Here is a 16,296-nt window from a genome sequence, read left to right on the forward strand (position 1 = left end):
GGAACCAGCCCAAGTGGGCTGGGGCGCCACACCCCCCTAGGGCCCATGCGCCTAGGTTGGGGGAAACCCTAAAGGGGGGCCCCCCTTGCTTGGGGGGCAAGCCCCCTCCCCTTGGCCGCCCCCCTCTAGATCTCATCTAGAGGGGGCCGGTGTTGGGGAACGTAGTAATTTCAAAAAATATCCTACGCACACACAAGATCATGTGATGCATAGCAACGAGGGGGGAGAGTGTTGTCTACGTACCCAACGCAGACCGACTGCGGAAGCGATGAACCGACGTAGAGGAAGTAGTCGTACGTCTTCACGATCCAACCGATCAAGCACCGAAACTACGGCACCTCCGAGTTCGAGCACACGTTCAGCTCGATGACGATCCCCGGACTCCGATCCAGCAAAGTGTCGGGGTAGAGTTCCGTCAGCACGACGGCGTGGTGACGATCTTGATGAACTACAGCAGCAGGGCTTTGCCTAAACTCCGCTACAGTATTATCGAGGAATATGGTGGCAGGGGGCACCGCACACGGCTAAGGAATAGATCACGTGGATCAACTTATGTGTATTGGGGTGCCCCCTGCCTCCGTATATAAAGGAGCCAAAGGGGAGGGCTGGCCGGCCAAGGAGGAGGGCGCAGGAGGAGTCCTACTCCTACCGGGAGTAGGACTCCCCCCTATCCTATTCCAACTAGGATTCCCAAGGGGGAAAGAGGGAGAGGGGTGGCCGGCCACCTCTCCTAGTCCTAATACTACTAGGGGAAGGGGGGAGGCGCGCAGCCCTTATGGGCAGCCCTTTCACCTTTCCACTAAGGCCCAATAAGGCCCATATGACTCCCGGGGGGTTCCGGTAACCTCCCGGTAATCCGGTAAAATCCCGATTTCACCCGGAACACTTCCGATATCCAAATATAGGCTTCCAATATATCAATCTTTACGTCTCGACCATTTCGAGACTCCTCGTCATGTCCGTGATCACATCCGGGACTCCGAACAACCTTTGGTACATCAAAATGCATAAACTCATAATATCACTGTCATCGTAACCTTAAGCGTGCGGACCCTACGGGTTCGAGAACGATGTAGACATGACCGAGACACGTCTCTGGTCAATAACCAATAGCGGTACCTGGATGCCCATATTGGCTCCTACATATTCTACGAAGATCTTTATCGGTCAGACCGCATAACAACATACGTTGTTCCCTTTGTCATCGGTATGTTACTTGCCCGAGATTCGATCGTCGGTATCCAATACCTAGTTCAATCTCGTTACCGGCAAGTCTCTTTACTCGTTCTGTAATACATCATCTCGCAACTAACTCATTAGTTGCAATGCTTGCAAGGCTTATGTGATGTGCATTACCGAGAGGGCCCAGAGATACCTTTCCGACAATCGGAGTGACAAATCCTAATCTCGAAATACGCCAACCCAACATCTACCTTTGGAGACACCTGTAATGCTCCTTTATAATCACCCAGTTACGTTGTGACGTTTGGTAGCACCCAAAGTGTTCCTCCGGTAAATGGGAGTTGCATAATCTCATAGTCATAGGAACATGTATAAGTCATGAAGAAAGCAATAGCAACATACTAAACGATCGGGTGCTAAGCTAATGGAATGGGTCATGTCAATCAGGTCATTCAACTAATGATGTGACCTCGTTAATCAAATAACAACTCCTTTGTCTATGGTTAGGAAATATAACCATCTTTGATTAACGAGCTAGTCTAGTAGAGGCATACTAGTGACACTCTGTTTGTCTATGTATTCACACATGTATTATGTTTCCGGTTAATACAGTTCTAGCATGAATAATAAAAATTTATCATGATATAAGGAAATAAATAATAACTTTATTATTGCCTCTAGGGCATATTTCCTTCAGCCGGCCCCCTTCCCCTTTCCCCTATAAATAGAGGGGTGAGGGGAGGGCTGCAGACAACATCCAAGGCGCAGCCCCTCCCTCCCGTGACACTCCTCCGTCTCCCTGCGCTTGGCGAAGCCCTGCCGAGATCACCGTTGCTTCCACCATCACGCCGTCGTGCTGCTGGATCTTCATCAACCTCTCCTTCCCCCTTGCTGGATCAAGAAGGAGGAGACGTCTCCCAACCGTACGTGTGTTGAACGCGGAGGTGTTGTCCGTTCGGCACTTGGTCATCGGTGATTTGGATCACGTCGAGTACGACTCCATCAACCCCGTTCTCTTGAACGCTTCCGCGCGCGATCTACAAGGGTATGTAGATGCACTTCTCTCTCCCTCGTTGCTAGATGACTCCATAGATTGATCTTGGTGATGCATAGAAAATTTTAAAATTCTGCTACGTTCCCCAACACCAAGCTCTCAGTAGAGCCATTCGGTGCGGCAAAGCTTGCGAGGTGCCACTATCAAGGCCCAAATCCGCCGACCCAGGATACCCTGGTTCTCATTGGGCCGACAGTAGCCCTTGGGCCCATGTCCTGCCCACGATCATGCGTCGGTCGCATTTACTTCAGTTATAATTAAGTTTGTAGAAAGTGGAAACGTCCCCTCAATCTTCGCACCATGTCCACGGCACCGTTTCTACGAGTGAGGGTAGTGGGGCGCCGCGCCTCGATTTGCAGGCGGGTGCCGCTCCATCTGCCTTGATTCATTTTGATCTAAACGAACACACACGAACCATTCGGGTCGGCATGTTAAAGTTTCCCTGACAGAGCTCCCCGCTTGTTTCATTTCATCACTAAAAAAAAAGAGAGCTCCCCGCTAGTTTCATTTCATCACTGAAAAAAAAGAGAGCTCCCCGCTAGTACCTCACTCGGAAAAAAAAGAGAGCCCCCCACTAGTACCTTACGCAGACCGACTTCATCGTCTTCCTCGGAACGCCGCCGCCGAAGTGCGCCTCGAGGTAAACTCGTCCCTCTCCCTCCCGACTCCTCCCCCCACCCCCACCCCCCGGCTCTACTATAACGTGGATTACAGCAATCCATCTGGGCCTCGGTTCCTCTGGTTCGTGGCGAACCCTATCCTGCTTGGACTGTTACGCCTCGTTTGATATTAGGGGTTTGAAGGGGATTATCCCCGCGCGGGCCGTAACCGCCGCCGCCCGCGGGCGTCGTCCTCCGGAACCATGGTGTTCTTCCCCCAAGGAAATTTCTCTACTCCCATCCCCTCTCTGCGAACCTGTGAAACCCTAGGGCCACCCCGTCTCTCACCTAGTGTTCCTGTTAAGTCAGCCATGGTGTGTTTCAGAGAGGGATTTAGCTTGTTCTTTTGCTTTGCCTCGCTATGTAATCGCAGGCGGAGAGGTAGCACCTTGCTGCCCATGTCTTCTGAATCATCTAGTTTCCAACTGAAGTATTGTTAAAGATCCACTGGATTCTGTGTCTGTTTAATTGTATGGGCACTTGTATGAGTGCTGAGAAAATATCCAGAGAAATGCCTTTTGTTAAAAATTTCGTGACTGGGCTGCAGCTCGATGTCAATTGAGCTCATGTGCAGGCTCTTGCTTCCTTGATTGCGTACAACAGCTTTTGATGGCCTTGATGTGCAGGTTCTTATGGTCTCTCACTTCCTCCGGGAAACCTCTCAAAATATTTATCCGATTCATCCAGTTTGCTGCGGATTTGGGGCCCTAAAACCAGTTAATTCATTTCCTGAAATCCGGCTGTGGTTTAGCTGAACCTGCACCCCCCAAACGTTTGGTCCGCCCCGCGCAATGATCGATGAGTTCGTCATCGCGTTTCTGTCGCTTAGATTTAGTTTCATTTTGGGGATTGTACTCGGTGGTCGGTTGATTTTGTGTGCATCTTATAGTACACCACGTCTACCTTTTGACACCCTTGTCAATGTTTAGCAAGATAGGTAGGGGTTCATACATGTGTGTAGTTTATCCGTTTCGCAGGTGAAGGAATCATTTTTAAAGATCTGATTTGATGCTTGTTCTGCTTCACTTTCCAAGAATATGGGGTTCTGAATTTCAGTTCAGGAGGCAATCTGACTTGTGAAATGGACCTTTGTGGTCCGGTGATTCATGCTTGCAGGAATTTCAGAGGAAGGAGGAGCCAAGTGTTGATCGGAGATGAATGCCCCTGACCGCTATGAACGCTTCGTCGTGCCTGAGGGCACAAAGAAGTGAGTCTACTCTACCTCCACACCGTTCTCAAACTTTTTTCTAGAAAATGCTTCAATTGTGTTTTGTCAGGTATAGATTTTTGTCAAAAAAGAAGCAGCTGTGGGATATAACTTTCTTAAAATAATTAAACATTTCATTTCTGTCGTTAATAACCATATTGCCCCCGTTCATGTCATTCTTTTGGCATGTAGAGAGTAGTTGTGAAAATAATCTGATGCTATAAACCTTTTTTTACTATTGTTACCAATTAGGGCTCGTGGTAGTCTCTACCGGCTGCTCTATCACTTAAAGTTTATGGATGTAATCCTTACTATTTTGTAATGCAGGGTGTCATTTGAGAAGGATACAAAGATCATGAATGCTGCATCTTTCACTATTGAACGTGAGGACCACACCATCGGCAACATCCTCCGCATGTATGTGTAGAAAACTGTGTGCCTTTTTGTCCTTGGTGGTTATTTTCATCAGTTCACACCTTCTAATTTTCTTCTATATCTATGAGATTCTGCAGGCAGCTGCACAGGGACCCAAATGTTCACTTCGCTGGCTATAAGCTCCCTCACCCCCTTCAGTACAAGATCATTGTCAGGGTAGGGGGCATATTTATGGATGTTCTATTCCTTCGTCAGATTAGAGTTTGCTAGTCTCATGTTTTATTATGTGGGCAGATCCATACTGCAAGCCAGTCCTCCCCAACGCAGGCATATACCCAGGCAATCAATGATCTAGACAAGGAGCTTGAGAACCTGAAGCAAGCTTTTGAGGTCTGTTTCTTGTGCGTAGTTCAATAATTAGTTACTCCTGGTGGCCTATGGCGTGCCATTAGTCCAATATGACACTGACTAGTGCGGGCCTGTATAAAAGCTAGTGCCTTTGCTATTAAATTTGCATTTTCATGACCAGTTCTCTGATAGCTTGATTTGAGACTTATGGAGTTGTTTATGTTGATTTTACGCAATGAAGTTGATGAAATGAGCGTTATTTATTTTTCATGCTGCTGTACTGAGATAACTGTGATGCAGCATAATTTGTTTTATTGCACTTTCTTTGGAATAATGTCCAAGCAAATGTGTTGCTTTTAGTTTCTACTTTCTCTCGTCAAATGAGTAGTCTTGGAAGCAAAACACAAATTAAATAGTGTTGATATTTTACTGTAGCTTTCTGGCATGGAACAACCATTCAGAAATAAGTACACATGTTTTGGGCAAATAATGTTCCTTTACACTAAGCTTCCTATACACACTGTCGATTGACTTGCTACACACAGTGCCACTAAGCATAAAATTATCTGTCTGAAAGTTGCACTTTACAACATATGAAACTAAGGTTGCGGGTCTAGAAATTCCCTGAATATTTTTGTTGCAAATCGTCTTGCTTCAAGCTAACCTCTTGATCACACAGCAATCCAGAGCATGCTGGTACTTTGTTCTTTGCTGTGTAATAACACAAATAGCAATCATGTTCTACTTTATGAACTGGACATGAACTAGCTTCTGTAAAAGATTACGAATTCATTCATTCCCAATGGCCAATACTATATTTTGTTCTTTTGTAATGAGAACAATAGACCACTCTATTAGTATAATTTCAAGAATTTGTTATGGCTGAAGGTGTATCTTTAGTTTGCACATGTAGCATAACCTTTTATGCTACTCCCTGGAGCTACATCTTCCTTTCCATAAACATCAGTATCATCTTTAGTTTCCCAGGTTGCTTCACCTTTTCTGACCTACTGTTTTACTAAATAGAGGCAAATTTTGTCTGTCTGTGAGCAATTGCACTACCTTCCAGTTTGTTTTTTATGGTGGCATAAAACAAGGAATAATACATATATAATGGAAACTTTCTTAAATTACTGTTAGTTTTATAGAACTGTGTCATTCTGAAGGATTTGAGTCTGGAAAAATGTCTGACTCGAGTGCTTTAATAGTTTCTGACATGGCCATTCCATTTTTTATCCAAACAGTTGTCACTTTTGGAGAACATTTTTGTTTCAAAATATGTGATGACTGCTAAATAAGGGCAACAATGCCCAGTTGAACTTATTTGGTAGTGATGATTGATGACTTCATGTTGTGCAACTCGAGAAAGTTATTATATATTTATGTTAGGGGACACTTACGGATGGTAGACTAGATGTGATTTGCTACTTTTATTTGTATCTTCAGCAAAGTTTGCATCGTTAGTAGACTATTTTTCTACTGACAAGCAGAACTTTAGATGTCAAATCTCTCTTATCTGGCTTTTCAAGTAACATAGAAATAATGGTCCACATATAATTGAATTGCCTGTAGGACTGCCTAATTCAATTGCACAGGGTGTTTTGCTAATGTAGTTAATTCCTGGTACACCTTTTCTTGTTGAACGGAAGAATGGATAGAACCTTCAAATCATATGGCATGCCTCCATATTCGTTAGATTGAATCTTTGTATTTGGATTTAGAATTCCTCATGTTGCTAAGAAGAGGAGTTAAGAAGATGTTAGTTAAAGTTTTTTTTTCTGACATCTCTGAGGTTTCTTTTTAGTTATAGTAGACTAGCAATGCCGATATTCTGATGGTTATATGGACTCTACTCCCCCCCTCCCCTCCTGCGTTTAAGACAGTGTATCAGCCGTCCTCCAAATTGGATATGTTCTAGTTGAATTAACTTCCACGGATGGAGTGCATATGAAAGACATGCCAAGATATGCCACTGATCTTTTGAGCTTTCTGTTTCCAGGATGAGAAGACCCGATTCGAGGAAAGGATGAAGCAGGGCTACTAGGTCAAGGGTGTTGGATGCTGATGTGAAATCTCCCTTGCTACTAGTTATATCTGATGTCTGAACTGCGGTAGAAAAAAAAATAGACAAGGCCTGTCGATGGTCCTCTGAACTCGTCGAACCTCTTCATGTGCGGATTGCGTATGATTACACGGCTGTTAAACATGTGTTGGCACTTGATACGCCTGCTGGTTGAATTGCTCGCTCTTAACAGGTTCGGTAGAAGGTACGGACCCAGCTTCAGCGAGACTTCTCGTACTGAGTGAATGTTATGCCGATGTATTGTAACTGACTTAACAGACTGTCTGTATTGTGGCCGGACTTTGTTCACTCAGTGAGCCCAGCGCAGGCGTGAGCAACGGCCCAGTGCCTGTGCCGAGATCTCGTGTCCTTACTAGGCCTGGATCAGAATCACGGAAGCAACTTCTCATCTTGTTGGCACACAGATCTATTTCTTTTATTAAAATAATCAAACAAACATTTTGAAAGAAACCATCCTTGGAAAGAAAATATAAGATTGATCATTATGATTATGAGTTATTTGATACACTAGTTAGTTCAAATAATTTCATGATTTGAAAGGTTAAAACAATTTCGTAGACTACTTCATCATGAAACAAATGTTTATGGCTCACAACATCATGTTTGGTGCGCACCAGAAGTTCTCTTTGTAATAGTTTGATCTGGTTTCAAAAAAAAACCCTAGTCTAATCTGGTGATAGGATTGGTATGCCCATCTGGCCAGTTTTTTTGGGCGATTCTACCAGAATCGCCCCCCTCCCTAGCTTTTTCCAGAATCACCACACCATATGTTTTTTATAATCCTAACTAATTAGACCTTAACTAGATAGGATTGTAAAAAAAATATGAAGTGACGATTCTGGGAGAAACTGGGGAGGAAGGCGATTCTGGGAGAATCGTCGAAAAGAACTGGCCCACATATGTGGTCCCTAGTCTGACCCAATAAGATAGATTTTTTTTTGCGAGAAGACCCAATAATATAGATTATCAATACATTCCTTGGATATATAAGTTCATTAGTCATAAGCATTTAAGAACAGTTGATCTATGTTAGGTCACCAAATGGCCATTCATTTGGATGTAAATGCAACACATTATGAGTGAAGATCCATGGGGCAGTTGATCTATACTAGTGGCTGGGGCGCACCCTTAGCGCGCCTCCTCTACGGTACTGTGTGTACTAATCTTGCTGGAGCATTTGGTGCAGCGCAAGTGAGTGTCAATTGTTAAAAGAAAATACATGGAGTAGAAACTGCAGCAGCACAATATTAACTCATAAAGCATGCATGCCAATCTTAACAGAGAGGTGACAGTCTTACAAGATGAATGACTGATCACAGAGCATGGCGAACTCTACCATCCTCTAAAAGGTGGGCGATCACCAAAAGAGAGACATAGTTCACTGGATAATCAGAGCACATGCATATTAAGTCTTAGAGAAAAACTAAATACATAGTTCATTGGGTCATCAGAGCACAGGCATATTAAGTCTTAAGAGAGAAACTAAAGACCATACATGGATCATATGTATAGGCGATAGCTGCGGCTGACGGTGGTGTGTCTAGAGACAGTGCACATGAGAGAGAGGCGGCGCCCTTGCTTGTGCTTGAAAAGGAAGGTGCAGATGTCACCTTGCTGAATGTTCGGGTGGTGGCGAAACTATGATTAGTTTGTCGTGATGGTGGCCCTCTTGTCAGTTCCAAGCATGAAGCGATCGTCGTGATGGTGGTCCATCTCCAAGCTTGACTGGTAGGGTATCATCGTCTCCGTGGATGTACTCCTTCAAATTGTTCTCTGCGTATTCCACCTAAAAGTAGTACTGTTGACAAGAGGGAAAAGGAGTGAGGGCATGACAGAACACAATATCATGCCTCCATTAGTCTTCTTCCTAGTGATTCAATCTAGCATCCTAAAGGTTTGCAAAGGAATGTTGTGCATACCATCTATGCAGCCACCTCTAACCATGTCCTTCAGGGCTTCCCAAAACTTTCAAAAGCTATCCTACGCTGGTGCTTCACAAAAACTTCTCTTGTGTAGATATATGACATGATAACTACAACACACTACTTGAATCTACACAATAATTGTAGTACCTGAAATTGATAAGCAATCATTCAGGGTTAGTCCTATAGCTATGTGGTTCTCACACTTCCTCTACGCAGTGGGGGGGGGGACAATTACTCTTTGATAAATTTTTTAAAGGGGGATTCTTAGATCTGTAATTGCAACTGACAACAGGCACCTCATTCGTATTTCCCCATTTTTAATTATATTGAAATGTATAAAGAAAATTTATTACTGAATATACCTAGAGCTCTGCATATTTACCCTATACACCTTCAAATTTCCCACTTAATATTGAAAACCTTGTTGGAGAGGCTATGGCTTTTGCTTCTTGAATGGGCATAATACTCCAGAGATGTAATTAAGAGTAAAAACAGATATATGCAGTAAAATAAAATGGACATGCAGACCCCATATCTTGACTACTATTAAACTATCATCGAAAAAGAATTAAACATCCTAATCTACAAAATTACCAAAATATTGTAGAAGAGATACATCCCTACTAAAACAGAACCACACATCGCCAGAACGCCTTCTGAGCAGACCATCGCAAATCGAAATTGATTCAGACACTTGTTCGCCAAGTGATGTTCATCGTTGTGGTGTTGCACAGTGGCACGGGAAGTCATGCTTTTCTATAGATGGCATAGATGTATTAAGAATTCAACTACAATTTACAGATTCAGAACACTGGCTGCCACTTGTGGACAAAGGTTAACTGAAATGTAAATAAGTTCAAGGCTGCAATATTTAGAATGCAAGACAGATCTGTTTGTGACGGTTGCACATGAATTAAAACTCAGAACTGCGAGACCTGAAAAACTAAAATCCCACAAATTCATAAGAAAAGCTTACGATGTGGAAAACTCAGCAAGTGATCACACATATGTGGAAAGCTAAAAGTTCAGGTGGTATTTTCCTTTCCTTCTGGAGAACCTCTGAACCTTTCTTTAAAGAAATGACCATGCAAAACTGGTTTTGGTCCAGAAGCGCAGACTGATATACGACCACTTTATCCACTTGCACAGAAAAGTTCAAAATGAAAATTGCGACATTTTGTGTTTAGATTATCAATATTCAATGTAGCAGCTGGGTTAAATAAACGGCAATACAATATATGATCTCATGGACCAACCTAGCTATTCAACATAAACTACACTGAACGATGGACGAAGCAGAACGGGTAAGCGAGACTGCAAGGTCAACCTAAATAAAGACGGGGAGATTCACTTACATTTAGGTATGTGTAGATTTTTTTTCGCTTCCAATGCTTCCATGCAGCATCAACACGCTGAACATCAAGCAAAGGAAGAAATAATGTGACGCCCGGATAATTAAGCTACAGTGATCCCACGCTAATGGTGCCACGTCACCACGGTTACCGCTACTAATCTATCGTTAGATCAAAACCGATCCAAAATTCAAATTCAAAGTTTGGTAAATAATAAAAGTTTTCAGACATTAAAATAAAAATGTTCGGTTTGTACTAAATATTACATAGATAAATATGATGTAGTAAACACATTTTTATAAAAGGCCTAAATAATTTAAAATAATTTAAAACAGAAAAGTAAATAAATAAAAGAAAAGAAAATACGAAAAAGAAAAACTAAACAAACAAACAAAGAAAAAAACCCCCCGGGCTTCGGCCCGGCAGGCCGCAAGCCCCCCCCTCCTTGGGCCTCGGCCCATCAGGTCCAGCCGGCCGGCCTTCCCCACTCCTTATCCACTACATCCCCCACCCGACCGAACCCTAATCCACCACCACACCCCCACTCGCCCCCCACGCGCTCCACTCCCTCCCCCGATTCCCCTGGATCGAGATCGACCCCCCCACTCTCTCTCGCCCCCCTCCCGCTCGATCTGGAGCCGCCGCCGCCCGTCTCCGGCTCGCCTCCCCCCTCGCTCCTCTTCCCCGACCTGATCTGGATCGGGAAGGGGCAATGAGCCCGACGCCCCCTTCATCAAGGCCGTCGCCGTACGACACAACCGCCGCACGTGGACAATGTCGCCGCCTCGTCCCGCCACTACCTCGTCGGACCGCCTCCCCGTCTCCGTCGATCGTCCCCGTCCTCCTCCCCACGGGTCGCCCCCGAGCCTCGACGCCCATGTGCCCCTGCAAACGCCGGTGAGGCCCTCGGCCTCCGCCTCCCCTCTCCCCTTCCTTTCGTCCGCGCTCACCGCGCCCGGCCGCGTCCCGCAGCTCCGCACGACGCGAGCCCCGCACCTAGTGTGTCCCCGCTCGTCCGCCCGCGGCCTGCCGGCGTCGCCCGCTTGTGCGCCCCGTGTTGGAGCCGCCTTCCCCCTGCCATCGCCCCGACTCCGCCCCGGTGTGTTCGCGCCTCACCCGGCTCACGCCCGACGCATGGCCGCGCCCCTGCTCCTCTGTGAGCCGCTGCGCCCGCTGTGCTGCTCTCCCCTGTGCGCTCGGACGGCTCACCGCCTCGCACGCGCCCCGTCTCGTGCGCGCCCACCATGGCCGTCTCCCCTGCTGCTGCTCTTGCCGCCCTCCCGTGGCGCCGCCCTCCGTTCCCTTGGCCGGCGTCGTGGGCGCCGGCGGCCACGCCGGCGGCCTCGCCACGCCCGTGGCTGCCCCCCCTTCCTGTCGATCTGGGCGCTCGCCCAGTCGGGCGCCGACGCCCAGCGCCCGCACCCGCAAACCCACTAGGCCCCCAGGGCCAATGACAAGTGGGCCCCCCTGCCCAGAACATTTTAAAAAAAGAATTTTAAATATATATATAATAAATAAAAAATAATAATAAAATTAATTAATTAATTAACTAAATAATTAACTTAATTAATTCTGATTAAATTAACTAATTAAGGTTAATTAACCTAATGACTAATTAACCTAATTAACTACTGTTAATTAACTAACAGAGTATGACAAGTGGGACCCACGCGTAAGTTTGACTTAGTCAATCCCTGTGACTGCTGATGTCAACATGACCTCATGCTGATGTCGTAAATCCATTTTCGAATTAAATTAAATAATTAATTAAATTTTAGAAATTAATAAAATCTTTAGAAAATCCTATCTTTTAATCCGTAACTCGGATTAAAATATTTTCAACATGAAAGTTGCTCAGAACGACGAGACGAACCCGGATACGCAGCCCGTTCATCCGCCATACACCCCTAACATATCAAACTCGCAACTTTCCCCCTCCGGCTCCTCTGCCCGAAAACGCGAAACACCGGGAATACTTTCCCAGATGTTTTCCCCCTTCGCCGGCATCACCTACTACCGCGTTAGGGCACACCTAGCACCGCTCATTGTCACGTCACGCATTGTCATGCTTATGTTTGCATTATATTTATTGTTTCTTCCCCCTCTTCTCTCGCTAGACACCGAGACCGACGTCGCTGCTACCCAGTACGACTACGGTGTTGACGACCCCTCTCTCTTGCCAGAGCAACCAGGCAAGCCCCCCCCTTGATCACCAGATATCGCCTACTCTTCTCTATACTGCTTGCATTAGAGTAGTGTAGCTTGTTACTGCTTTCCGTTAATCCTATCCTGATGCATAGCCTGTCCTTGCTACTACTGTTGATACCTTACCTGCAATCCTAAATGCTTAGTATTGGATGCTAGTTTATCATCAGTGGCCCTACATTCTTGTCCGTCTGCCATGCTATACTATCGGGCCGTGATCACTCGGGAGGTGATCACGGGCATATACTATATACTTTACACTGTTACATTACCGGAGAAACTGTTTGGAGATGGGGCTGAAGGGGCAGGTGGCTCCATCCAGGTAGTGGTGGGCCTGGGTTCCTGACGGCCCCCGACTGTTACTTTGTGGCGGAGCGACAGGGCAGGTTGAAACCACCTAGGAGAGAGGTGGGCCTGGCCTTGGTCGACGTTCGCAGATACTTAACACGTTAAACGAGATCTTGGTATTTGATCTGAGTCTGGCTACTGGCCTATACGCACTAACCATCTACGCGGGGACAGTTATGGGCACTCGACGTCGTGGTATCAGCCGAAGCCTTCGTGACGTCAGCGACTGAGTGGCGCGCGCCGGATTGGACCGTAAGCCTGCTCTTGTATTAAGGGGGCTAGTTCTGCTTCCGGCCGCATTCGCAACGTGCAGGTGTGCAAAGGGCGATGGGCCCAGACCCCTGCGCCATAGGATTTAGACCGGCGTGCTGACCTCTCTGTTGTGCCTAGGTAGGGCTGCAACGTGTTGATCTTCCGAGGTCGGGCATGACCCAGGAAAGTGTGTCCGGCCAAATGGGATCGAGCGTGTTGGGTTATGTGGTGCACCCCTCCAGGGAAGTTAATCTATTCGAATAGCCGTGATCTTCGGTAACAGGATGACTTGGAGTTGTACCTTGACCTTATGACAACTAGAACCGGATACTTAATAAAACACACCCTTCCAAGTGCCAGATACAACCGGTGATCGCTCTCTCACAGGGCGACGAGGGGAGGATCATCGGTTAGGTTTATGCTATGCGATGCTACTTGGAGGACTTCCGTCTACTCTCTTCTACATGCTGCAAGATGGAGGTTACCAGAAGCGTAGTCCTCGACAGGATTAGCTATCTCCCTCTTATCCTGGCATTCTGTGCAGTTCAGTCCACATATGATAGCCTTATTCCAGTTGATACCAATGCATACATATGTAGTATAGCTCCTTGCTTGCGAGTACTTTGGATGAGTACTCACGGTTGCTTTCTCCCTCTTTTCCCCCTATCCCTTCTACCTGGTTGTCCCAACCAGATGTTGGAGCGCAGGAGCCAGACGCCACCTTCGACGACGACTCCTACTACACCGGAGGTGCCTACTACTATGTGATGCCCGCTGACGACGACCAGGAGTAGTTAGGAGGATCCCAGGCAGGAGGCCGGCGCCTCTTTCGATCTGTTTCCCAGTGTGTGCTAGCCTTCTTAAGGCAAACTTGTTTAACTTATGTCTGTACTCAGATATTGTTGCTTCCGCTGACTCGTCTATGATCGAGCTCTTGTATTCGAGCCCTTGAGGCCCCTGGCTTGTAATATGATGCTTGTATGATTTTTTTTGTAGAGTTGTGTTGTGATATCTTCCCATGAGTCCCTGATCTTGATCGTACACGTTTGCGTGTATGATTAGTGTACGATTAAATCGGGGGCGTCACAAGTTGGTATCAGAGCCGACTGCCTGTAGGAATTCCCCTTCCACACTCCTTGGCCGAAGTCGAGTCTAGACATTGCCAAACTTCTACTAACATGGCTGTGTGCCTTACGGGCCCACGTCGCCATTTGGGTGGTATTAGGATCTTTTATTCCTCGACCTATACTCTGGGACTCTGATCTCTCTTCTATTCGGGTTAAATGATTTTGCTAAAAACAAACTAACTTTAGGTTCTCGAAAATATTTTCTCCCGGAGAACCCCTCACTTCAGATGATCACCTACTGCACTAGAAGATTCTGAAGATACACTCCGATATTCTCTCGAGACCTTGTGCCCGTTGCTTTTGCAATTCCCTTCCACCGAAATATCCCTATGGATAAATACTTACACCTGTCGTGCTTACTTTTGTTCCCAGTCGATCTTGTTATTACAAGATACCCCAAGAATATTTGGTGCCTACTGCCTTGCAGTTCTTCGCCACCGGAATACCCCTAAGGATAAATTCTCGCACTTTCCGAGTATCTGCTCATCCCCAGTTGTTAAGGTGTTTCACAAAAGTTTTTGAAATGCCATTCGATCTTCCGAAAATCCTCAGCAACTTATTGCTTTTGAAATTCTTTGCTTGCTTGCATTATGGTTAATCCCATAAGTATAGTAATCTTATTGGCATTCTTTGCCACCGTCATTTTGATCCTATTGATTCAACATGAGTGCGAATGCACGCAATCATCAGTCGGATCCTAGGATTCATCCTTCCGGCTCAGACGCCAGTTTAAACATGAGCTGGATCTCGACCAATCAATTGACCATCGATCGTACCTCTAAGGCTATTCAACTTATCCATCCCTGATCAGAGCATTGCTTCTGATCCCTTGTCTTGGAATTGATAATTCCTTTGCATTTGAGCCTTAAATTAGTCAGTTGTTTCTAAAGTCTGATCTCCTTGCATTGTTTCTCCCTCTGGTTGAGTACCGATGCTCACACCAGATCCCTTGAGGACCACCAGATCCTTTGTTGGATTTTATCCGACAGCGTCCTTCATATTCAATAAGTCTGTGAGCCTTTCCTCGGATACATACTACCTTTGGTAAAATTGTATCCCCTGCTTTTGTCAACCATGCCCTGCTCCCGAGCTTGAGTTATTCCCTCCTGAAGCTTGTGGTATATGTTTCCACGATACCCTGACGGGTTGAACCTATGCCTTCCTTAATTCGTGTGACCTCGAAAGTTATGCGGGTTATACCCTGTTGACGCTTCGTCAGATAACTTTTCAGCACTACAACTTCGAAAAAGGGGAGGTAAATGTAAGGTTATGCATTGAAGAAGTGGGAGTCGACCTTGAACTTTGTGTTCATGCCCATGGACACGATGTAGATCTTATCATTAAAGCTTCTCTTAAATTAATTACTCCCTTGGTATAAGTTCATATTATATCTGGGATCTGGCCTTTTGCAATCGTGGTTTCGACCATGTTCTCCTTTAGGTACCGTTTCTCGTGCAAGTTTAAGCACTTGTCTTCTGCAGAGCAATACCCCAGTCCAACCTCTACTTTGATCTGTCGTCGAGTATTACCCCCTGGTATCTCGAGGATACCACGGGATCCATAAGTTCTTATGAGTTCTTCATCAACTAATATTCTTGCCGATTCCATTTCTCCAACGGGTTCTCAGTTGTTAGAACCCCTCAAGGACACCGACAACTGAATTGAGTCCGCACTACGATTCAACAACTCTTGGTAACCTTCATTACTTACGAGTCGGAACTCGATCACGTCATTCCGAGCCTACTCGGCTATGTCATTATCGTGCCAAATTTTAACTGTGCTACCTGGTCCTTCTTTCCGGAGCACAATTTCGACGATGGGCTAAGCTTACGTCGATCTTCCTTGTCTTATCGTTTCACCTCAAACAACAAACTTGATTTCAAGTTTGTGCCGTACCCATGGTTCCAATAACCTTTCGCTTCATCATTCGTTTGACTTGATGTCATCGCCGACCGATTACATCTCCATGAAACCTCTCGATAGAAATTGTCATGATCATCATCAACATTTCGAGCTCCTCAAGGATATCAATTGAATTCCTGCTGAGAAATACCATTCTTGCCCTTGATGATTTGTGTTATCATCGACCACTCGATTGCCTTCCATTCAACACAAACTTGTTCGTGTTTTGTGTTATACCTTGAGATCCTTGCTATCCAACATTTGTTCTCCTTTACCT

The 16,296-nt window shown here is 45.7% G+C and overlaps 1 protein-coding gene across 1 annotated transcript; it reads left to right on the plus strand.

Annotated features, from left to right (window-relative positions):
- Positions 1 to 2,721: 2,721 nt before the first annotated feature.
- On the plus strand, positions 2,722 to 7,196 carry LOC125509791 (DNA-directed RNA polymerases II, IV and V subunit 11-like). The gene is made up of 6 exons (XM_048674822.1): positions 2,722 to 2,876; positions 4,012 to 4,102; positions 4,430 to 4,519; positions 4,615 to 4,693; positions 4,772 to 4,867; positions 6,825 to 7,196. Exons 2-6 carry the CDS (start codon positions 4,050 to 4,052, stop codon positions 6,867 to 6,869), a joined length of 363 nt encoding a protein of 120 aa, XP_048530779.1. The 5' UTR covers positions 2,722 to 2,876; positions 4,012 to 4,049; the 3' UTR covers positions 6,870 to 7,196.
- The last annotated feature ends 9,100 nt before the right edge of the window (positions 7,197 to 16,296 follow it).

Source organism: Triticum urartu, chromosome 5, assembly GCF_003073215.2.
Source record: "Triticum urartu cultivar G1812 chromosome 5, Tu2.1, whole genome shotgun sequence".
Taxonomy (NCBI): domain Eukaryota; kingdom Viridiplantae; phylum Streptophyta; class Magnoliopsida; order Poales; family Poaceae; genus Triticum; species Triticum urartu.